General features: G+C 40.6%; 1 protein-coding gene across 14 annotated transcripts in view; it reads right to left on the reverse strand.

Moving 5' to 3' along the window:
* Nucleotides 1–24,974, reverse strand: part of SRPK2 (SRSF protein kinase 2) — a 236,862-nt gene that overhangs the window by 22,220 nt on the left and 189,668 nt on the right. For all 14 annotated transcript variants that reach the window (XM_043462990.1, XM_043462993.1, XM_043462988.1 and 11 more), the window contains 5 exons: nt 22,239–22,345; nt 5,330–5,495; nt 4,126–4,151; nt 2,426–2,672; nt 1,372–1,854 (listed from right to left, as the gene is read on the reverse strand). In XM_043462990.1, coding sequence (XP_043318925.1) covers nt 1,372–1,854; nt 2,426–2,672; nt 4,126–4,151; nt 5,330–5,495; nt 22,239–22,345 — 1,029 coding nt within the window. The remainder of the gene's footprint in view (nt 1–1,371; nt 1,855–2,425; nt 2,673–4,125; nt 4,152–5,329; nt 5,496–22,238; nt 22,346–24,974) is intronic.

Below are 24,974 nucleotides of genomic sequence, written 5' to 3' on the forward strand. Positions count from 1 at the left end.
GGGGCGGCTCAGGAGACAGCGTGAGAGCCTCGCACCGTCCCAGACACCGTGCCCTGGGCACCCTTCATCCGGCTGCTGCTGACCTACACCCTTTCTTCATCAACTGATTATCCAGCAGCTAGCTGGCTCTCTTCCTGAGTTCTGTGAGCTGCTCTAACAAATTAATCGAACCCCAGGACAGCATTACAGAAACCTCCAATTTAGAACTTATCAGAAGCAGAGATGACAACTTGGACTTGTGATGGGTTGGGGGTGGGGGAACGAAACAGTCTGATGAAACTGAGCCCTAGACCCTGGCACATGACACTATCTCCAGGCAGCGTCAAGCTTTACTTAAACTGCGAGACACTGGGCTGGCGCTGGAGAGCTATTCAGTGCAGGAAAGCCCCCCACACACGTGGTGCCCAGAGTGTCAGCAGTGGTACGGGAAGAGAATGAGAGTCAAGGAGGGTAAGAGGTGAGTTTTTCCTTACATGAAGCCACATTGCTTGTGAAAGCATTTCAAGCACTTTCAAACCTTCTGGTCAGAGTAAAGGTTGACAGGAGGAGAATACGTCTATCCAAGTTACAAGAAAAACCACATCCTTAGGATGACTAGCTGTGGCCAATGAGTAACAGAGGACTCTGCAGGTCTCTGGGGCTGCAGAACATCCTGAGCTATTTGCAGGGCTGGCTCATCAGTGGACTCGCCATGTGTTAACATTCTTGTCAGCAGAGGGAGCAGAGGAGGTTTCTGAGCTTTTCCACTGTGGGCCAGAGTGCAAACCAACTGGGACACAGTGTGTGCCTTCTCAAGTCCCCCAGCACACTACAGGCAGAGATGCATCTTGTGGCATCCACCCTCAAAATCAGGGTTTGATATACATCATGACTACATTTAAACCTACATCACTTCCTTTAAAATTTTAACACGAGAGTGGTATAATCAAGAACAGCTATCAAAATAGATACTTTTCCCTCAATACAGATAGAGAGCAGGCACATCTTCCCTCAACTAGAAATGAAGCAGAACAAAAAACCCAAAAACTAAACATAGCATTATCAGATGGAAGTACACTATAGAAAGCTACAGGGTAAAATGCTAGACTTGGAAAACTTTTGCAAAGGTATCATCACTAACTAAGACAGGAGAAGGAAAAAAAAAAACCCTCAGAAATGGGATCTGATATGCAGAGGGCAAGAGAAATCCTAGTGGCCCAGAATATTTTTTGAAGTATACTAACTTACTCACGGTTACAAAAGTAATAAAATAAAAGTGCTTACTGCATACATACATGGCTATACCTCCGCCAGGCAATTCCCTTCCCAGTATCTGTCAAGGGCATGACACTCAAGGGACTGAAAGCAGAGCTCATGGTAAGGAACACTTACTTTTTGGCAAATCCCCAGTGCTGGAGGCTGAAACTGTCCTGCTTCTGTCATGGGATGGACTGCTTTCCTCATGCTCAGTAAGGGGGGATCCCTCAGAAAGTGCAGAGCCACAAGCCACAGGTTCTAAGGGCCCAGAGAACAATGACGTGGAAAATTCTGGAAACTGTGACTCGGGAATTTTATGTCGTCCATTTGGCAATTCACCATTGAATTGTTCATAGGAGCTGCTATACGTGTAATCGCTTTCTGCATTTGGCTCATCGAGGTTACATTCCTCGGGATTTGGGCAATCTTCCTCATCATCGTCTTCATCATCCAGCTGTTGCTCCAGTAAGAAGGGGCCGTTCTCAATATGGCCATTAGTTTTCGGTGATTCTATCCAGGTAGGGTCTATGTTCGTGAGCTCCTGTTCAACATCGTCTTCATCTTTCTCAGTGTTTTCTTTCTCAGTGTCTTCTTTCTCCTCCTGGTCCTCAGCTTCACCTTAAGAAGCGGAAGGGTGAGAATCAGAATTTGTCACTCTCCTTAACAGAGTGCACCAGGCATTTATCCTCTCCAACAAGAGACATGTCGGAATGTGCTAATTTCACTTGCTACACAGCAAACGCCTCTGGGCTCTCGGGGTAAATCTCCAGGTTCTCTAAATCTTATTTTTCATTTACTAAATAACTAGCCTACTCTAATTAGAAAAAGTTAGCTCTTGGAGAAAATGAGCATAAATAGAGCTGTACTTCCATTTTCTACCCTCTCCTCTATAATCTTCAGAGATTGTCTAAGTGTACATTGCTGTTAAGTCAATGCTTAATTACAAAATGAAGGACAATCATTAACATGATAAAGACATGGTGCTACTCAGACATTTTCCATTAAAAAACAAAAACTATTTTGAAACATATTTCTGGTGCATATTTTACAAAGCAAGTATCAGACAGCTCCCACATTCTCCAGGGAGGGCTTGGAAGGGAGGGTTCAGACCCTCAGGTCTGAACACAGCAGCACCAGGTCACCCTGCGTGGTGCCCTGGGGTGCAGCCCGCTCTCCAGCGTTCACTGACCATTGTTATTCGCAGTCTCTCCCTCAGCCACCTCCTCCAGTCCTGCTGTTTTTAGCTTCACCTCTGGGTGGTATTCATCATCTTGCTCATTGGAAGGTATAACTGACGTGACGTTTTCCTCTATTATTTTTCTTTCAGCTTCTCGCTCCAATTCTTCTATTTCCTGCAAGCGCTTTTCCAGTAACTCAGCCTGCCTTTTCTGCTTCTTTTTCATTTTTTTCTTTTTGTTTTTAGATATTTTTCCTATCTACAACATGTTAAGAAAATAGCACAGGTCAGTTTGCTTCTTTTTAAAGCACTATGCAGCATCGTCTAAGTGCTGGCAGCATGGCAAATACCAACACAGTCTGTTTTCTCAGGTCTATTCAATTAAAATCACATGCCCAGACATGAGATCCACAATATGGTTAGCGTTGCAGCAAAGCCAGAAAAAAAAGAAACCAGTGCTGATATCAAGTAGCGGGACTACTATCAGCTCCTGCCCATGGAGAGCTACAGCTTAAATCCAGCAAGCCTTTTCCCTGGAAGTCCTAAGAACTAAATATGCCGAGGCATTCCTGCCTTTAGACAAGAAGCTCTCTTGCAAGTTTCATTTGCTGCTGCCTATCTACAAAGTATTAACAATGTTCCCTCTCTTTACTCTCTTACTCAACTGTCTGCCAAAACAGGTGTTCTTCATTCATGTTTGGTCAACAGCGCTGTTTGTGCTTGGGTCTCTCACACTAAGTTGTTAGCAACAGCCAGGACAGCAGGAACTGTAAGAAATGAGCATATGAAGTAAAGGGAAAAAAAGAGAAAGCCATGGTTTCAGTCTGCCTCCAGTCATGGCCATCTGACTTGGAAAGTACTGGCAATGGGATCCTCCAGTATTTCACAGAACCAATCATCAAAGCAAGCTGCTCAAGCCATGGCAGAGCTCAGCAGGCCAGGTGGGAGAATCCTTACAGCTCCCCTCCTGCTGGGACTCCCACTCCAGACTGAGGGCTGCTGGCTGCACTCTGGAGTTCTGCACATTTCCTTCCAAGGGCTTTCCGGTCATAAAGATCTTTAAAACTTGCAGGTGACTCATCAACTTGAGATATACATATATTCTCTGCTTGACTGGAACCAAGCCTAAACCAGGTTTAGGTCCTCTGGGGTAGAATTTAATTCCAAACAGCCTGTTTCATTTGCTCACACTTGGTATTTTGATAGGGCCACACAGATAACGCTCTTTCAAATTTAACTATACTAGCTGGAAGAAAATTAGAACAGCAGCTTCAGAAAAAACAGGTAACTTAGAGGCAAATCAGAAATAATCGAAAGGGTTTGTGGAATAATCACACTTAAAACCCTATCTCTATAACCTCACATTTTATCAGACTCAGCCAACAGCACTCCAGAAAATGCACGAGGAAAACACAGACTTTGGGATAGCTCTGATTACCCCACCTCTAAAAATCACTTCACTTTTTCAAAACATTGTCTTGCATATTCAAGGATACACGGCATTTATAAACATGGCTGTCTTTTACACTAAAATGCATGACAACATCTGTGACTGAGAAAGGAACAACAACAAAAAGTAAAACTAATTCCCTCAAACAACCCTTAAAGAAATGCTGTTGCAGAAAGAAACAAAAACTAATGCTACAATCAGAAAAGTTCAATAATGACTAGTCACTTTTGACAAGGAGGTAATATATGTGTTAAGTACTTACAGGTTTTTGCTGTGGAGCAGTACTCACTAAAAACAAAACAAAACAAAACGAAAGTGAACATTTAGAGTGAAACAGATACTTACCTTTTTGTAGGTAATCTGAACTGTAAAATGAAATAACTACTGCCTTTCAATGGCTATGCAACTTCAACAATTGTTAAATATTAAAACTTGTTAATCAAAGAGCCCTAAAGAAAGTTTATCCAACTCAAACAAATGATTGGCTCTTAAAAAGCAAAGCCATAGTGGTTCACATGGAGTCATTTCTCTTATTAATCTGAAATTAAACACTCACTCATTTCAAAAGCACACAATCACAGAACACTGACTGATAAGAAAATGGAGAAGAATCACACAACCCAACTTGTTTACAGACAATGAAATGAACAATTAATCTCCACCTTTCAGAACAATTAATTTACACATCTATGTTTGAAAACTATTTCACAAGTTTATACAACTAAAATAAATCCAATACTACTGCAAATAGTCTAGAAATGACATGAACAGACTTGGCCAATGTCAAAAGCTTAACAGACTACAGTCCCATGATCTAAACAGCAACCTGATGGTAGAAAACAAAATTCATAAGTGGTTCGTCTGCCAACAGCCTCAGTTAGAGGGCTTTCACTCTGTAGTCCCTGTGCATACCTGACAACACACTAGGGCAGAAAGCATGTGAAGAGAGGATGAAAGCATCATCCACACTTCACAGCCATCCTGACACCTTGTGAAAACCAGAAATAAAAATTCATACACCAAAGCTCAAGTCAGTTGATCGTCTTTCACCCTGAAGTTCTTGAAACTAATTTTAAGTCCACAAGTCACACTCAGATTGATATAACTATGCTCAATGGAGACAAGGAAGCATTCTGATGATTGTAGGTCGGCTAAAGGAAACCTGTTACTATACACTACTCTGCAGAGAAGTGGCCAATGCAGACAATGTTCAAACGGAAATGAAGCAGCAGGTAAGAAGAATTCAGTGACCTTTTAAGGGAGGACAAAGCTAAGTAATTCAAATATTAAAATACAACTTAATTGGGGCATTTTCCTTCTCAAGAAAAAGGTCTACTTATTTCCAGTCATCAGGCTCTTAGGCAAGTTCCTAACATGTACATATTTAACTCAATTGCTTCCTATGAACAATTTGCAGGCTCTCAATGCCCTACACAGACTGACACAAAGCTGGCCCAGTCTCTCACCTGCAGACCCTGAAGGAGGAGGAGCGCCCGCTTTCTGCCACTCCGTGGCCTCGGCTGCCATTCTTCTCACATATGCATCGTCCACACACATCAAGATGTTTTCCGGCTTTATGTCAGTATGAATGATCTTGCACTTACTGTGGAGATAATCTAACCCCTGAAGGACCTGATCACATAAAATCAGAGAGAAGTTAATACTTTTATTATTCAACATTTATTTATAAAATAGTTACAGTCATTACAAGGCACAACAGGAACTTGGGCCTGATAGAAACCCGGCTCCTTCCCATAAGCAACCAGTGTATACCATTCTGGAGCTAATTTATGCTCATAGAAGCAAATGTATTTAAACACACACTTATTAAATTAACAACTTTGGTGAGATGTAATTTACATGCCACACAATTCACCCTTTTTTTTCCTTCAATTCACCCTTTTAAGCATACAATAGAATGGTTTTTAGATGTGCAACAGTCATCACTATCTAATTTAGAACACATTCATCACTCAAAGTAAAAATACTGCACCCATTAGAGTCACTCCCCGTCTCCTTCCAACTCCTCTAGCCCTAAGCAACCACTAATCTACTTTCCTGGGTTTGGACATTTTATGTAAGTGGAATGATACAGAGTGGTCTTTTGTACCTGGCCCAATACTTTCAAGGTTCATCCATGTGTAGCATGTAGCAATACCTCATTGATTTTAAATGCCAAATAATTTTCCACTGAAAATACCACATTTTGTTTAGTCATTCAGTGATGAACATTTGAGTTCTTTCCATTTTATGGCTACTATAAATATATTTCTATAAACATTCATGTACAAGTTTCTATGCAGACATGCCTTTATTTTTCTTAGTAGTGCAATTGTTGGGTCATACTGTAACTCTAGTCTTTGTCAATAAACTGCCAAACTGTTTTATACTATGGCTGCATCATTTTACACACCTTGCACATCAGCAATGTGCAAGAATTCCAATTTTTTTATGATGGCCAATACCTGCTATCTGTCTATTCATTTTAGTCACTCTAGTGGGTGTGAAGTGTGTATCTAATTGATCTGCATTCCCATAATGGCTAATGATGTCTGTACATTTCTAATATTGTAGGAAAGGAGAATTAGGTAGCTTTGGTACCCAGGCAATAAACTATAGTACTGAACTAAAAGAAACTGCTAAACCAACATGCTCACATCCTTACCATATGTGTGTGTGTGTGTAAATTACAGCAAAAATTACAGAGTATGGTGACCTAGATGCAAGGCCAAAGTTTTTCTGGAATTATTTCCATAAGAGGGGAATTCTTTCTTTTCATAAGGAAAAAAATATTTTAAAATACAGTTCATATTCCCATATATTATAAATTCTACATGCTAAATAAACATTAGCATTTGATAAATATCTTCATTCAAACATTTTAAGTCATTTGGTGGTCTTGATCACATTAGACAAGGAAGTGAGGAAAAGACAAGCAGAAGATATATAATACCCAACAACTCGGAAAAGTCCTCAGCAAAAACCCAACGCTTCTGTCTACCTTCAGTTTCTGGCTAAACAATCTTGAAAGTGAAAGTCCCTCAGTCGTGTTTGACTCTTTGTGACCCCATGGACTATACAGTCCATGGAATTCTCCAGGCCAGAATACTGGAGTGGGTAGCCTTTCTCTTCTTCAGGAGATTTTCCCAACCCAGGGATCCAACCCAGGTGTCCCACACCACAGGCAGATTCTTTACCAGCTGAGCCACCAGGGAATACCAAACAATCTTAAGATGACAAAACATTAGTAAGTGAAGGCACAGAGATTTCGCAAGGAAAGCAGAAGGAACATGAGTCTCTCAACCAAGATGAAAATCCTCACATTCATTTAAAAAAAACTTCCCCTTGGAAATGCTTTCACATGACCTCACTGACTGAGCATCACTTGTGCCCCTGTAACAGGCTGCGTTACGCTTACAGATGTTCGATACATAGCAATAAACAAAGTTCCCTATCTCCACAAGGCTTTGACTTTTTTACCTTAAAATTAATATTTAATGTTTTAGATAATACTTCAACTAAAATATGTTTAAATTATGTTTAAAGTGTCAAAGGCCCAACAGTAGGAAATGTGTCATTATATGTTTCCATAGAGAATAAGGTTATAATTCTGAAGGGAACACAATTCAGTGAGCCTGTATATATTCACTGGCATTCATGTATCTTCTCTGTGCAAACTGAAGTATCACCTGGAGTTCTTACATATGAATAGTGAGAGAAATTCTGAGAAGTACAAGAAATTAATGGACAAGTACACTGATGACTTCCAGTCTGTGGAAGGAAAAGGAATAAGACTTTTAGAAAGTTTAAACTATTTTAAATTATTTCAACTAAAATTTCACTTCAGTCATCAAATATGAACTCGAAGTTAAAATGTCAGCATCTTTCCAAAAATATCTTTCACTACCATTCTCATGAACAAGTTGCTCCTAACTTTCCCCTTAGTTCTTTCATAGTTCTTGGGTTGTTTCACTGTGTGTGAAGATACTTAGGTAAGATCCAGTTAATACAATCCAGTATCCAAATGTGTTAAAATGAATTTCAATGAAAATGAGACACTTAAGCAAAGTGTTCTCAGTAAGAATTTAAGGTTTCAGATATTTAATCCCTTTCATGGATCACTTCCTTGTCGTGGCGAAGGGGCCTGCATAACTTAATGAAGCTATGAGCTATGCCATGCAGGGCCACCCAAGACAGACACATCATAGCAGAGAGTTCTGACAAAATGTGATCCACTAGAGAAGGGATTGGCAAACCACCCCAGTATACCTGCCATGAGAACCTTCATGAACTATTTAAAAAGGTCAAAAAGATATGACACCAAAAGATGAGTCCCCCAGGTCTAAGGTGTCCAATATGCTACTGGGGAAGAGTGGAGGAGAAATACTAATAGAATGAATAAAGTGGCTGGGCTAAAGTGGATACAACGCTCAGTTGTGGATGTGTCTGGTTGACGAAAGTAAAACCCGGTGCTGCAAAGAACAGTACTGCATAGGAACCTGGAATAGTAGGTCCATGAATTAAGGTGAGTTGTGAGTGATCAAGCAGGAGATGGTAAGAATAAACAACGACGTCCTAGGAATCAGTAAACTAAAATGGACGGGAATGGACGAATTTAATTCAGATGACCATTATATTTACTACTGTGGGCAAGAATCCCATAGAAGAATCAGAGTAACCCTCACAATCAACAAACAAGTCTGAAATGCAGTACTTGGGTGCAACCTCAAAAATGATAGAATGATCTCGGTTGGTTTCCAAGGCAAGCCATTCAACCTCACAGTAATTCAAGTCTATGCTCATTCCACTGATGCTGAAGAAACTGAAACTGATCAGTTCCATGAAGACCTAGAAGACCTCCTAGAACTAACACCTAAAAAAGATATTCTATGCATCAATGGGAATTGGAATGCAAAAGTAGGAAGTCAAGATATACCTGGAGTAATAGGCAAGTTTGGCCTTAGAGAACAAAAAATAAAGCAGGGCAAACAAAGGCTAACTGAATTCTGCATTAGTCATAGCAAATACTCTGTTTCAACAACACAAGAGACAACTTTACACATGGACATCACCAAATGGTCAATACCGAAATCAAACTGATTCCATTCTCTGTAGTCAAAGATGGAGAAGCTGTATATAGTCAGCAAAAAACAAGCCCTGGAGCTGACTGTGGCTTAGACCATGATAGCAAAATTTAGGTTTAAACTAAAGAAAACTGGGAAAAACACTAGGCCAGCAGGTATGACTTAAATCCTGTATGAATTCACAGTAGAGGTAACAAGTATATTCAAAGGATTAGATCTATATGACAGAGTGTCTGAAGAACTAAGGACAGAGGTCCATAGTACTGTACAGGGGGTGGCGAACAAAGCCACCCCAAAGAGAAAGAAAAGCAAGAAGGCAAAGCGGTTAGTTGAGGAGGCTTTACAAATAGCAGGAGAACAAAGAGAAGGGAAAAACCAGAGAGGGAAAGGTACATCCAAGTAAAAGCACCAATCAAAGAACAGTTAGAAGAGACAAGAAGGCCTTCTTCAATGAACAGTGTTTAATAACAGAGGAAAACAACAAAAGAGGTAAGACTAGAGATGTCTTCAGGAAAACTGGAAACATCAAGGGAGCATTCTGCCCAAAGATGGGCACAATAAAGGATAAAAATGGTAGAGACCTAGTAGACACTGAAGAGGTCAAGAAGAGATGGAAAAAAATATACAGAAGAACTGTATAAAAAAGATCTTAATGAACTGGATTACTACAATGGTGTGGTGAGTCACCCAGAGCTAGACATCCTGGAGTGTGAAGTCAAGTGGGCCTTAAGAAGCACTACTGTTAATAAAGCTAGTGAATGTGATGAAACTCCAGCAGAACTATCCAGATCCCTAGAGGAGGACAGGACTTCCCTGATGGCTCATATGGTAAAGTGTCTGCCTACAATGCAGGAGACCACCTGGAGAAGGAAATGGCAACCCACTCCACTTTTCCATTTCCCATGGAAAATCCCATGGATGGAGGAGCCTGGTAGGCTACATACAGTCCATGGGGCCGCAAAGGGTTGGACACGACTGAGTGACTTCACTTCAGTGGAGAATGCCATCAACATTTTGCATTATGTCAGCAAATCTGGAAGAAGGTCAATCCTCACCCCAATTCCCAAGAAGGGCAATACCAAAGAATGTGCTAACCATCAGACAATTGCCATTTATCTCCCATACTAGTAAGATCATGCTTAAAATCTTGCATGCTAGGTTTCAGCATTATGCGAACCAAGAACTTCCAGATGTCCAAGCTGCGTTTAGAAAAGGAAGAACTAGAAACCAAATTGCCAACATTCACTGGATTGTAGAGAAAGCAAGGGAATTTCAGAAAAACGTCTATCTCTGTTTCAACAACTATGCTAAAGCCTTTGGCTCTATGAATCATGACAAACTGTGGAAAGCTCTTAAGAGCGACAGGAATACCAGACCATCTTACTGTCTCCTGAGAAACCTGTACGCAAGTCAAAAAGCAACAGTTAGAACCCTGTATGGAACAACTGATTGGTTCAGGATTGAGAAAGGAGTATGACAGGGCTGTCTGCTGTCACCTTGTTTGTTTAACCTGAGAAATGCAGGGTCGGATGAGTTACAAGCAGGAATCAAGATAGGAGGGAGAAACATCAACAACCTCAGATATATGGATGATACCATTCTAAATGGCAGAAAGCAAAGAGGAACTAAAGAGCCTCTTGATGAGGTTGAAGGAGGACAGTGAAGGAGCTGGCTTAAGATTAAATATTAAAAAAATTAAGATCACAGCATCCACACCCATTACTGCATAGCAAAGAGAAGGGGAAAAGGTGGAAGTAGTGACAGATTTCCTCTTCCTAGGCTTCAAAATCACTGCGGATGGTGACTGCAGCCATGAAATTAGAAGACGATTGCTTCTGGGCAGGAAAGCAATGACAAACCTAGACAGTGTGTCGAAAACCAGAGACATTACTCTGCCAACAAAAGTCTGTACAGTCAAGGCTATGGTCTTCCCAGTGGTCACGTATGGTTGTGAGAGCTGGACTGTAAAGGAGGCAGAATGCCAAAGAATAGATGCCTTTGAACTGTGGTGCTGGGGAAGACTCCTGAGAGTCCCTTGGACAGGAAGGAGATCAAACCAGTCAATCTTAAGGGAGACCAACTCTGAATATTCACTGGAAGGACTGATGCTGAAGCTAAAGTTCCAGTATTTTGGTCATTTGATACAAACAGCTGATTCATTGGAAGAGTCCCTGATTCTGGGAAAGACTGAGGGCAGAAGGAGCAGAAGGTGTCAGAGGATGAGATGGTTGGACAGCATCACCGATGCAATGAACATGAACTTGTGCAAACTCTGGGAGATGGTGAGGGACGGGAGGCCTAGTGTGCTGCAGTCCACGGGGTCGCAGAGTTGGACATGACTGGTCAACTGAATAACAACTGCACTCAACACAGTTAACCTTCCTCAAGAAGCACTGCTTATGTCTAACAACAAACATAAAGAGAAGACTTGAACACAAGGAAAAGACTATCACTTTCAGGGATAAACTAATTAAGATAAAGGAAATCCTGAAGAAACAGCTAAGAGATAGCATGGAGCACTGTTAAATCATGACCTTGGGACTCAGACCATTCCTGCATTACTTCTCAATCACTCATTCACAAGGCAAGGTACTTAAGCTGCCTGACCTTTCCATTTTTTTACTTATAAAAGGGGGAACATTATCCGTTAGACAGAAATATGGAAATAATTAGAAATAATGTATGAAGAACTCACAGTACAATGTCTAGCTCACAAGAAGCTCAAACTAAATGGTAAAATGAACTGTCAGTATTGATACTGACTTAATAAACATAACTTCACTAAGTCACTTATTAAATTTCTCTGGGTCTCATTTCTCCCATATATAATATGAATGGGATCTACTTGATAAACTCTGATTCTTTTAATGAATACTAATATATATGTTTTAAATATATAGCTGTAAGAATGATTTTATTTTCAAAAATAGCATTTCTGGTCTCAGCCAGTGAAGTTAAAGCAGTTAAGTATCCCAGAATCCAGAATCAAAAAATGATAGGCAATCTTACAAAAATTTATGCCAAATATTATGACAATTAAAAAAAAAATCAACGAATCAAATTTCATGCTCAAGGATAGACCTCGGTAGCCTCACTTGTCTTAGCACAGAACGTGTGTATCTCTTGCCTAAAAAACATCCTGGGCCTCATCAGCAGGAGGCAGCAGAGATCCTCATTGCCATCTGCTCCATCATCAGACCCCAGGTCAAGTAACCACAGATGGGCCAGGAACAGGCTGCATCCCACTCCAGGGCAGCGGCTCACACCACAGGGCCAGGGGCCGGTCCTCTCCGTGTGAGGCAGCAGTAGTGCAGACCGCAGGCAGAGCTCTGGGCTGGGAGCCAGATTTCAGTTCTGGTTCAGAAACTGACTAGCTATGGCTCAGATTAAGTCTCTTCCCTCCCCTGACCTCAAATTCAGCCGTAAAATAAGGCACTTGGTTAGGACAGTCTCTAATATTTCTGTCTAGGCACCTATGAACCATGTGAAGGACCATTTATTACTGGTGTTAACAACATAAACTAGCTCCTTTCCACCTCGTGCTAGAAATCGGTCCTGTCACATACAGAAAGGGAGGAGTAAGTTGGGAATAACATGGAGGTTTCACCTGAAGGTATCTCCCAGGGTCTGCTCACCACCCATAGAAAGCTTCCTCCCAAATTCTGAACTGCACAGAGAAACAGAACAAGAGCAATTTTGCACATTCTCTTCTGATCTGGTCACAACATAGGCACCTTTCTTCTGCCACACCAGAACAAAGGATGCTGGGCAAGGAGAGGGGGTAACCTCTGATGATGTGGGCAAGGCCTCGTAACCAGCACCAGGGAGACCCGACCAGCAGCAGAGGGGCTGGCCGTACAGGGGAGCACCGAGGGCAACAGCACCACGCGGGGACACTGGTCCTTGTGGACATGAAGGGAAACAGCAGAGGGCATTCCTCAAGCCCGAGGCTTCGCTCCTGGGAAAGCTAAAGCTCCCAGAGGATCTCTCTTCCTCACCAGGACAGAGGACAGACAAGAGGTAAATGCTGCAAGCTGCTCCAACAAGCACATGCTAGACTGAATGAGAAGTGTGGGAAACACCCGCCACAATCACCAAGGATGAGGGCCACGGACACTTTCCTCATCCGCTCTGTCCTGAAATATCCCTCTGCTCCTTGTTCTTTCCAACTCTGACCAGTGAAAATTAATAAGAAAGTTAAGTAGCTGTACTTCACTTCTGAATACAGTCAGGTCAAAAGATAAAACACTGCCTAGCACTGCAGCAGCGCAGAGGCATGAGCTGGGGAAGGGGCTCGAGTCCCTTGAAGAGAGCAGCTTCCCCGAATTTCTGACTTGCATACCCAGCACTCTGAGGAGGAGAATTCAGGTTAGTAGAGAATCATGTGTACTACCACATGGGCAAATCCAAGAGCATAAAAATGCTTACCAATCAATTTTCTATTCTAAAAATTGAACAATATTGGCTTGATCATAATGAATTCATTGGTAACTAGGACCAGTGAGATCATTTAAATGGTAAATAAGTAATAAGTGTTGACAAATTCATGATAACAGCCTGCTGGGTGGGGACCTGATTCTTCATTTTGTCTGCAAAGTCAGCTACCCCCCAGAAGGTGGGTTTGAAAGAGCAAGGCATTTGGAAAGTCCCTTAGCTTACACACTGCAGTACATATCACCAATTAAGTAATGTACTTTAAAATTATCTAATTGCTGGTTGCACTATTAATGTAAAAGTAAACCATCATCAGAAACATGAATGCACACTTTTCACAAGACATGCTATAATGTAAAATGCTTCCGAATCTTCCTGTGTAGACGTTCCATACCAACACTAGCCAGCAGTCAGGAGCACAGACTCTGGATCACACCATCCGGATTCCAGCCTTGATTCCCACAGTAACTGCGGAACCTGGAGAAGCTTTTAATACCTCCTTCAGGGTGGAGGTAATGACACCGCTAGCCTCCTACTAAGGCTGTGGTAAGGACTAGACAGCATAACACAAAGACAGCACTTATAACAGGGAGTGCCTGCAAGAGCATAATCCATGTTTGTGATAATCATGATACAGAAAGAGTAATGATGATTCAAAAATCCCAGGCTACATGCTGTACCTGCGTATCATAGCAAAGTCACCGTGCCCTTACCAAGCCTCATTTAATGGTAAGCTGCCACTTATTCACAAGGTTTTTGGTAAGGGCAATGAATTAAACCACAAAGTTTTAAAAAGTGAAATATCAGCTACCCTTTCGATTACATAGGAAAGTAAAAGCCGTGTTTAAAGAAGAGCAACAGCATTTAGAACCCCATCACCTGTGGTATATCTTCAGTGCACCACAAACAAATACTGCCATCACAGCACCATTTCTTCTTTCAGCTTTAGAAATAAAAGCTAAACATAAAATTGACTTCAATAAAGCTGATTTTAAAAGAAAAAGAAATGAAAGCTGGGGGTGGGGGAGAATAGACCCAACACCTGAGGTCAGAGAAGCAGCCTGGAGGGAGGCAAGGGAGTGTTCTCACCATCATCACCAGAGGATGGCCCCTCCCGACCCTGCACATGGTCACCAGGACTAAATGAGGACAGCTAAAAAACGATCAAAGGATTGGTAATAGTGTATGGGAAACCCTGGAAAAGCAAGTGATTCAATTATGCTGGGACATTTCAAAACTAAGTGGGAACGTTTATCTACAGGCCCATCAGATCACAGAAAGGTCAGCCACTTTGTACAGTAAGAGGAACATACATTTCTTACTTAAGAAAAGATAACCTCTCATTCCTGACTGCCTACAACATGAAGGAAGCTACAAAGAGATGTGGAACCCATAACACGTGGTCGGGGTCACAGGGTGCTCACAATGCAGCCGGGCAGACAGAACAGCTACCCTGTGCCGGTCACTATGCCAAAAACTTAATAGGCAATCCCTCCAAACTCATCTCCACAAGAAAGCCACAAATTACGTATTATCATCCTGATGTGACTAATGAGGATGTGACTAATACTGGAATGGGTTGCCACTCCCTTCAGGGGATCTTCTCGACCCAGGGATTGAACTCCGGTCTCCTGCATTGCAAGTAGACTTTTACAGTCTGAGCCCCCTGGGAAGCCCCAGCACTATCCAGTCCAAAAAAGGACTTCAGTTCAGTTCAGTTGCTCAGTCATGTCCGAGTCATTGCGACCCCATTAATCGCAGCACGCCAGGCCTCCCTGTCCATCACCAACTCCCGGACTTTACTCATACCCATGTCCATCGAGTCGGTGATGCCATCCAACCATCTCATCCTCTGTCGTACCCTTCTCCTCCTGCCCCCAATCCCTCCCAGCATCAGAGCTTTGTCCAATGAGTCAACTCTTCGCATGAGGTGGCCAAAGTACTGGAGTTTCAGCTTCAGCATCACTCCTTCCAATGAACACCCAGGACTGATCTCCTTTAGGATGGACTGGTTGGATCTCCTTGCAGTCCAAGGGACTCTCAAGAGTCTTCTCCAACACCACAGTTCAAAAGCATCAATTTTTCAGCACTCAGCTTTCTTCACAGTCCAACTCTCACATCCATACATGACCACTGGAAAAACCATAGCCTTGACCAGACGGACCTTTGTTGGCAAAGTAATGTCTCTGCTTTTTAGTATGCTATCTAGGTTGGTCATCACTTTCCTTCCAAGGAGTAAGCATCTTTTAATTTCATGGCTGCAATCACCATCTGCAGTGATTTTGCCAAATTCAGACTTAAATTCCTTATTGCCAAATTCAGACTTAAACTGAAGAAAGGGAAAACCACTAGACCATTCAGTATGATCTAAATCAAATCCCTTATGACTATACAGTGGAAGTGAGAAATAGATTTAAGGGACTAGACAGACAGCCTGATGAACTATGCATGGAGGTTCGTGACACTGTACAGGAGACAGGGATCAAGATCATCCCCACGGAAAAGAAATGTAAAAAGGCAAAAATGGTTGTGTGAGGAGGCCTTACAAACAGCTGTGAAAAGAAGAGAAGCGAAAAGCAAAGGAGAAAAGGAAAAATATACCCGTTTGAATGCAGAGTTCCAAAGAATAGCCAGGAGAGATAAGAAAGTCTTCCTCAGTGATCAATGCAAAGAAATAGAGGAAAACACAGAATGGAAAAGACTAGAAATCTCTTCAAGAAAATTAGAGATATCAAGGGAATATTTCACGCAAAGATGGGTTCGATAAAGGACAGAAATGGTATGGACCTAACAGAAGCAGAAGACATTAAGAAGAGGTGGCAAGAATATATAGAAGAACTGTACAAAATAGATCTTCACGACCCAGATAATCACAATGGTGTGATCACTCACCTAGAGCCAGACATCCTGGAATGTGAAGTCAAGTGGGCCTTAGAAAGCATCACTACGAACAAAGCAAGTGGAGGTGATGGAATTCCAGTTGAGCTATTTCAAATCCTGAAAGATGACACTGTGAAAGTGCCACACTCAATATGCCAGCAAATTTAGAAAACTCAGCAGTGGCCACAGGACTGGAAAAGGTCAGTTTTCATTCCAATCCCTAAGAAAAGCAATCCCAAAGAATGCTCAAACTACCACACAATTGCACTCATCTCACACGCCAGCAAAGTAATGCTCAAAATTCTCCAAGCCAGGCTTCAGCAATATGTGAACCATGAACTTCCAGATGTTCAAGCTGGTTTTAGGACAGGCAGAGGAACCAGAGATCAAATTGCCAACATCCGCTGGATCATCAAAAAAGCAAGAGAGTTCCAGAAAAACATCAATTTCTGCTTTATTGACTATGCCAAAGCCTTTGACTATGTGGGTCACAATAAACTGTGGAAAATTCTGAAGGAGATGGGAATAGCAGACCACCTGACCTGCCTCTTGAGAAACCTGTATGCAGGTCAGGAAGCAACAGTTAGAACTGGACATGGGACAACAGACTGGTTCCAAATAGGAAAAGGAGTATGTCAAGGCTGTATATTGTCACCCTGCTTATTTAACTTACATGCAGAGTACATCATGAGAAACGCTGGGCTGGAAGAAGCACAAGCTGGAATTAAGATTGCCGGGAGAAATATCAATAACCTCAGATATGCAGATGACACCACCCTTATGGCAGAAAGTGAAGGTGAACTTTAAAAAGCCTCTTGATGAAAGTGAAAGAGGAGAGTGAAAAAGTTGGCTTTAAGCTCAACATTCAGAAAACTAAGATCATGGCATCTGACCCCATCACTTCATGGGAAATAGATGGGGAGACAGTGGAAACAGTGTCAGACTTTATTTTTTTGGGCTCCAAAATCACTGCAGATGGTGACTGCAGCCATGAAATTAAAAAAAAAAAGGACTATCCAGTCCAAAATGTCAATAGTGTCAGGGGTGAGAAACATTACCTTACATTATAAAGCTCTGCAATCATTAAGAAAGAACCAAGTGCAGGCTTCAGCCATCCTTCCCTGGGGAGGGAAGAAATACCACTCTTAATGGGCGAGTATGGGAAGCCTTGTCATAGAAGTGGAATTTTGGTTGCATCTTTATAAACATGGTAGAAAAGAAAGAACGGTTATTTTCTACAGCCTAGGACAAAAGAAATGAATCAAAGATGTGGTGCTTAAAAAAATGGCAAAGTAAGCACTTTCTCTAAATAACCTAGAGAAAAGTAGTAAAAAATCATGTACAAAAATCCTGGTAAAGCAGCGTGTGTTTATAAATGCTTGGAACATCTCTGAATATTCATAAGATAACCCTAATTTGGGTGATTCTAGAAAGGAAACTGTGTACCGGAAGGACACTAACAAATCTCTATTTAAAAAATGATTAATTAATTAATCAATAAGGAAAGATTTACCTGCCAGGGGATAAGAGCTGATTCAGGGTTTGTAAGGGAACCATGGACTTTCATCAGATGGTAGAAGACCTTAAACAGGTTCATAAGAAGAGCCATGATTTAACGTTTATTGGACACGAGCTATGTACAAGTCCAAAGATATTATTTGTTGCTTGGAAAAATGGTAAACACATACACTCCAAACCCACACTACCTGGGTTTGAATTCCTGCTCCACCATACACACTGGTTGTTTCTTGACTAAGGCTAAATTACTTAACTGTAGTTCCACTTCCACTAAAAAAAAGAAAAAAGGAAAAGAAAAAGTACACAAAAAACCTATATCATAGGCTTATTATGAGGATTCAATGCATTAAAATTTACAAAGTACTTAAAATTATGCTTTGCACATCGTAAGCACTGAACAAATATTCGTAATTATTATAGCAATATCCCTTTGTACTGTAACAATAATAATGATGGTACCATTATTATTCTCATCTTATTCATAATGAAACTATGACTTAAAAAGACTATGTAACTTGGCCAAAGTTAAGAGCTGGAGTAGCGTATACAGTTGTCCCTCAGAATCTACAGGGGTTTGGTTCCAGGACATCCACCCTCCCCTGTGGATACCAAGAGCCCCAGACGCTCAAGTCCCTTATAATGAAAGGGCAGCAGTATTTGCATGTAATCTACACACACCCTCCCACATACTTTACATCATCTCTAGATTACCTACAGTATTTTACACAATGTAAATACTACATAAATAGCTGTAAATAAAATGTAAATGTTATGTAATAGTTGTCTGCACAGCAAATTCAAATTTGTTTTTTGGGACATTCTCAAATTTTTCTCCTCAATATTTACAATCCATGGTTGGTGGAATCCATGGATTCAGAACCTGAGGACACACAGAACTATATTTAACACCAACACCCAAGTTCTACATCACTATATACATTGCTTCACGAAAGTCAACAATATTGATCTTCCAGAACACGCAACAGAATGCCACTAAAGGTTTCTACATAAGGATATGAATTATTAAAGCAAAGTTTTACTGAGGAAAATAACTGTCAACAGAATAAACTGAAGTGAAAAGGTGAGGTGATAAGGACCACTAAGAAAGGTGGTGCTGGAAACAAAAGGAATACCACGAGAAACATACATGGCCAGAAGGGATCAGTGGCTAGGTGACCAGGGGAGAGGGATGGGTGCAACAGCGATGAGTGAAACACTGTTAGCTGCACTGGACTTCAGAGGTGAAGGAGGCCGCACAGTGAGAGAATATTAGAAAGGTGGCCCACTCTGTTGTATCCTGCGGAGTAACAGAGCTGAGTGGGTCTATTAATAAAGGATCTTCCCGGTATTACCCAGGAATCAAAAGTACTGAACCCAGAGGATGACTCAAAGAGAATGAAAGGAAATTCAGGCAGAGAGATTATTATCTGGGATATATAACAATGTACTACTTTGAGAGTTATAAGTTTAGAGGGGGAAAAAAAAAATCCAGATTTCATGGTATTTTTCTTAAAAGAAAATTAAAGATGGGATCAAATTAAAGAAAAACAAAGCTTCTATTAACAATGCCTATAAGAACTAAGTGCAGACCACATAAAATCAAAATTTCATCTTGAAATTATTCTAGACCAATAAAATACTACATAAGTTCTTACTCTCTAAGGAGCAGTGTACATAAATTAAAGTGAGGATTGCATTCATGAAATCATTTGTTCAGTAAGTATGCATTAAAGTTTCAATACACTTTAAGAACATCTTATTTAGACTTAGAAACATTTTTATTAGCTAAGAATGGCAAGATTTTGGTTTTCCGTTCTGGAATACAAAATAAATATTGACGGTTCCTCTGCTAATTCATCTTCTCCCAACACTGCCAAGCTTAAGTTGTAGTGACACCTAAGGCAACAGTAGGGGATGACAGAACCTGCGTGATATACATTCAAGCTGTTACTTCTGAAATTATGACCTTCGTTAAAATATGTAAAACCTGTACTGCAATGTGCATAGCAGCACTGCTTATAATAGCCAGGACGTGGACACAGCCTAGATACCCATCGACAGATGAGTGGATGAAGAAGATGTACATATTCAGCAATAAAAAGGAAGGTAACTAAGTCATTTGCAGTGATGTGGATGGACCTATAGTCTGTTATACACAGTGAAATAAGTCAGAAAGAGAAAGACAAATATTGTATATTAATGCATATATACGGAATCTATAAAAGTGGCACTGATGAACTTATTTGCAGGGCAAGAACAGAGATGTAGATGTAGAGAATGGACTTGTGGACACAGTGGGGGATGTAGAGGGTGGGATGAATCGAGAGAGTAGCACTGACATTATACACTGGATGTGTAAGATAGCTAGTGGGAAGCTAGCTATATAGCCGTATAGCACAGGGAGCTCAGTCCGGGGCACTAAAATGACCTAGAGGGGTGGGAGAGAGGTTCAGCAGGGAGGAGATATATGTATATGCAGAGCTGATTCTGGGTTGTTGTACAGCAGAAACTAATGTAACATTGTAAGGCAATTATACTCCAATTTAAAGAACTATACACACATGCTTTCTTAACTTCATATTTAGAAATAAGAATTGTCATAAACAATAAGTTGTTTCTTAATGTGCATTTTTTCTTAATTTTAAATTTAACTACAAGAAAAATAAATGGGCATTTTCCTTCCATCAAGATAAAAAATATGTAAATCTTTCAATATTTCCAGGATTTATCAGAGATAAAGTAGAAAATTTACATTAGATAACAAATTTTTTCAAAATTTTAACTAGATTCTTTTTTTTTAAAGTTTAGATTTGACACTAATAATTACGTATACCAAAGCGACATTCGGGGATCAAAAAATTCCAATTAACATTTTCCCTTAACATAAATCGTCTTCTAAATCAAAGGAAAGTTATTTTTTTTCACTTGAGATGTTAGGCATGTTAAAATAATGAGTTAAAATGCTACTATCTAAAACCTACAAGGGAACAGATATATTAAACAAAAGCTCCCCATGGATCCACACTAGGCACACGTGCACGCACACTCCAGTGTGGGAGCACAGTCCTCCCCGGGGAGGCCAGCGTAGCCCCTCTTCTCAAGTACCATCGACAGTGTTAGAAGAGAAGCTGCCAATTTGCAGTACAAAAAAGACAAAGGTAAATAAAGAGATGAACAACATACTGAATAAACAGAGTGACCTACACACAATTTCAAAAGCAATATCCAGGGTGCTTTTAACAAAACAAATTCAGCTTCAAATTTTTTTAAAAATTTAAAAACCTACACACATATGCCAACATGCAAATACCTCTACAACTGTCAGGAAGCTTCTTCTTCAGACACTCAGATCTTAAAATTCACAATTCCTTAACTGTGAATCATTCCCTGATTCTTTTCATATTTAAGAATTCTGGATCAAGGTCTATATTTCAGGTACAGAATCTTCAGGCAGATCTAGCTCAAGTTTTAGGCTCTGGGACCAAAAAAAGAGAACCAAACCACCCAGTCCTCTTCTCAAGTAAACCAAGCAACCTCCTTGATATTACTTACACTGCAGAAATATCCACAGATATTATCCATTATATCAGAATAAGTAATCCAGAATAAGACATATCCACAACTTTCCCACCTTAGGCTCTCAGGACAATGAGTCAAAGACTGGTATGTTCCATGCAGAAAACTGAATCTGGGAAGCATTTCTAATCAGAAGGAGATCTTCCATATATGGATACTTCCATTTCTATAAACATCTGCTTAAGTATCATCACTCAAACAGATCCTAACTGAAGGGTCTTTTTCTTTTGTCAAGGCAAAAGTACAAATACTCCCTATATAACTTAAAAATTCCTTAGATTATCTTTCATTTACCCTTCATCCAAATACTAAGAAATAGCAAATGAAAACAACACATTACATGTTTATCTGTGTTATCTTCTAAGTGGAACATTTTGTAAATGCTATTGGATAAAACGATTTCTTATTTTAGTGCATCATTTAAGTGAAAAAAAATTCAGATGCCAAAAGAAACGTGTGTTTGACATTTACATATTACTCTCTTCATAAGACAGAATAGCTTATCATTAGGTAAATATCAATATAAAATTGATTTAACAAGTTCATAGTGTTAAGCACTGTAATATATGTATCTTTAAAATGGGGGATATGTGTCTGTGTACGTATTTTTTACTTTTATTTAAAACAAAACAAAACAGTAATTTGGGACTTCCCTATTAGTCCAGAGGTTAAGAATCTGCCTTCCAATGCAGGAAATGCCAGCTCAATGCCTGGTTGGGGAACTAAGATCCCACGTGCCTTGGGGCTATTTAAGCCTGGGTGCCTCAACTGAAACCCAACACAGCTAAAAAAAATAAATATTTTAAAACAAACAAACAGTAATTTGTGTTGAAAGGCTGGCCAGTAGGTATTAGAGGATGGGGCCTGCGGTCATAAGTCTCACCTGTCTAATGATGCTCTTCACACAACGTACTGGGAGGCCTTGGTAGTTGGATTTTATGATCCACTTTAGGAGATGATGGCCAAGCACTTCGAAGACCATGCAGACATCTGGGACAGGGTTAAGGATCATTTCTGGATGCAATTCCTGGAGTGACACAATTACTGAAAGCAGAATCACTGTGGCACTTTGCAAAAGAATTAGTTCTTTATAAAGTGTAACATCAATACTATCAATAATACCAAAAGTGTGGAACCTCCTTGGTGGTCCAGTGGATAAGACTCCATGCTCCCAATTCAGGGGGCACAGGTTCGCTCCGTGGTCCAGGAACTAAGATCCCTCATGCCGCAACTAAGCCGGTGCACCAAAACTAGAGCCCGCAGATCACAACGAAGACAGAGTGCAGCCAAGATAAAAAATTTAAAAAGAAAAAAATGGCCGCTTACTGTTTCTCACCCAAACAGAAAAATCTAACATTTACTAAGTATACTTACTATGTACCATATAGGATTTAACGTGCACTCATAACAATGGGGCTTTCCCTGGTGGCTCAGACGGTAAAGCATCTGCCTACAATGCGGGAGACCCGGGTTCAATCCCTCGGTCAGGAAGATTCCCTGGAGAAGGCAATGGCAACCCACTCCAGTATTCTTGCCTGGAAAATCCCATGGACAGAGGAGCCTGGTAGGCTACAGTCCATGGGGTTGCAAAGAGTCGGACACGACTGAGCAACTTCACTAACTAACTAACATAACAATGGGGGGGAATGAGGCAAGTAAACCTCAGCGAGTCTCATACCCTTCCTGCCTGACACAGGGTAAAGGCGGCAGAGTCATGACTTGACACAATACTTACCTGTGGTCTTCCTCCGTCCAGCACACCCCTCCTGACAATAAGCCTTAATGAAAATCAGCAAGACTAAAACCTCACAGAACCCATGAGGGAAAGAACAAGAGAACTTGCCCCTCTTAAGTGTCCTGCCTGCCTACCTAAATTTCTATCCAATCATCACATAAAATATTTTATAAAACAGAAATTTACCAAACACAGTGAAGACATTTAACCTTTTCCTTCAATAGTATCTTTCACTGGGTCACTAGATCAAAATTTTAATTATTTAAGTTTTAAAAAATGTATGATCACAATTTAGGACATGGCATAGTCATAAGAGCAACCTATAATAATGAAGTCTCAGGAATCTGTTGTCATTTTTTTATAAAAGTAGAAATTCTAGTCAACCACTGGCCCTCCAGAACTACGCCCCATCAAAGTCTCTAATGTAAATATAAACATGTCATTCACTCAGAAATGAATGGCTCTGAAACCCTTTAGGGCCTATATATGGACTATAAAAAGGTCATTTAATATTTTATGTAATCTCTAGATCTATTAAAGCACATCATCATAGTAACTATTGCTTTAAATATCTTTAATAAAAATAAGAAAAATATTCCTACAATACTGGAAAACAAATGTGCTACAGACTTATGCATAGATGATCTAAAGTGAGAAGTTCCTTACTATTTTCCAAACTCATTTAAAAAAAAAAATGGAAATTAAAGTCTAAACTTAATAGCAGACATAGAGCCAAAGCCCAAGGTTTCTAAATTATCACCAGAGTATTCGCAAAGCAATGAAAGCCAATGGAGTATATATATCAAAAAATCAACTCCACTGACCTACAAATTAGGTGTTTCCTCCAAAGAAACCCTCTCTCTATCAGCTGTTTTAACAACATTCCAAATGTGATGCAAGAGCAAGGGCTGCCCCCCCTACCATAAACAGGCTCACTTGGAGAGCAGGACAGAGGACCAGTTCCATCTTTCCATCTATCAAGAGGGAAAATGCACCCTGCAGTTAACAGAAAGGATCTTAAGGCAAAGAAGAGGCAACATCAGCAGTCACCAGAATTTGCCAGTGTCCTCGAATCCAATCCCTATAAGAAATACAAAAACCTCCTCAAATCACCAGGTGTGAGGGGAGTGCTTCCCGGAGGAATCAGGACTTAGCAGATGCACAAACAGGATGTCATTCTGGGGTGAAAGCTGGGAGAAGTTTGCCCTCAGGTTTCTGAAGCTTCAACAGGTCAAACATCAAAATGCTGGATCTGTTCCAAAGATGATAAATGGAAGAATAAAAGGTCAGGAAGGAGGAAAAGACCCTGGCTCTTGACACATTCCTGGCCCTCAAAGGACTATAAATACGCAGTCCAGTATTCCTGAACCTTGGGAAATGAAGGCATTGCCTAGGTCAATCACACAAAGAGCTAACTCAGAGGATCCAACACTAAAATACGGAAACAGCATTTTGGAAACTAAAGACATTATTTCTTCCCTCCACTTGTGCCAACGACACTAAACTACAGGTTACTCCGATGTCACTGCCACTCCTGGGCTACCCTTTAGTAATGTCCCAGGCAGAAAGAGAAAATAACTCCTTCCACACCCATTCACCCTGCTGAGCCTCACCTCCAAAGCTACTAAGCATGCAAACAACTGACCAGAAGCATAGTTAAAAATGATATTCTCCAAAGGAAAAAAGAGGTCATGAGATGCCCCTGCTTCACTTGTAAGACACATTTCTTCTCCAAAACTAGAAGTAAGGCCTCCATATTAAAAAAGGAAAAGGAACAACTCATCTTATAATTAAGAAGCTTTCATCTTTCTAGAATCATATAATACGGTGACACTAGAGGTTTCATGTGGAGAGTGTTAAAGCAGAGCAGATGTACGTTTATAA

Source organism: Cervus canadensis, chromosome 3 (assembly GCF_019320065.1).
Source record: "Cervus canadensis isolate Bull #8, Minnesota chromosome 3, ASM1932006v1, whole genome shotgun sequence".
NCBI lineage: Eukaryota > Metazoa > Chordata > Mammalia > Artiodactyla > Cervidae > Cervus > Cervus canadensis.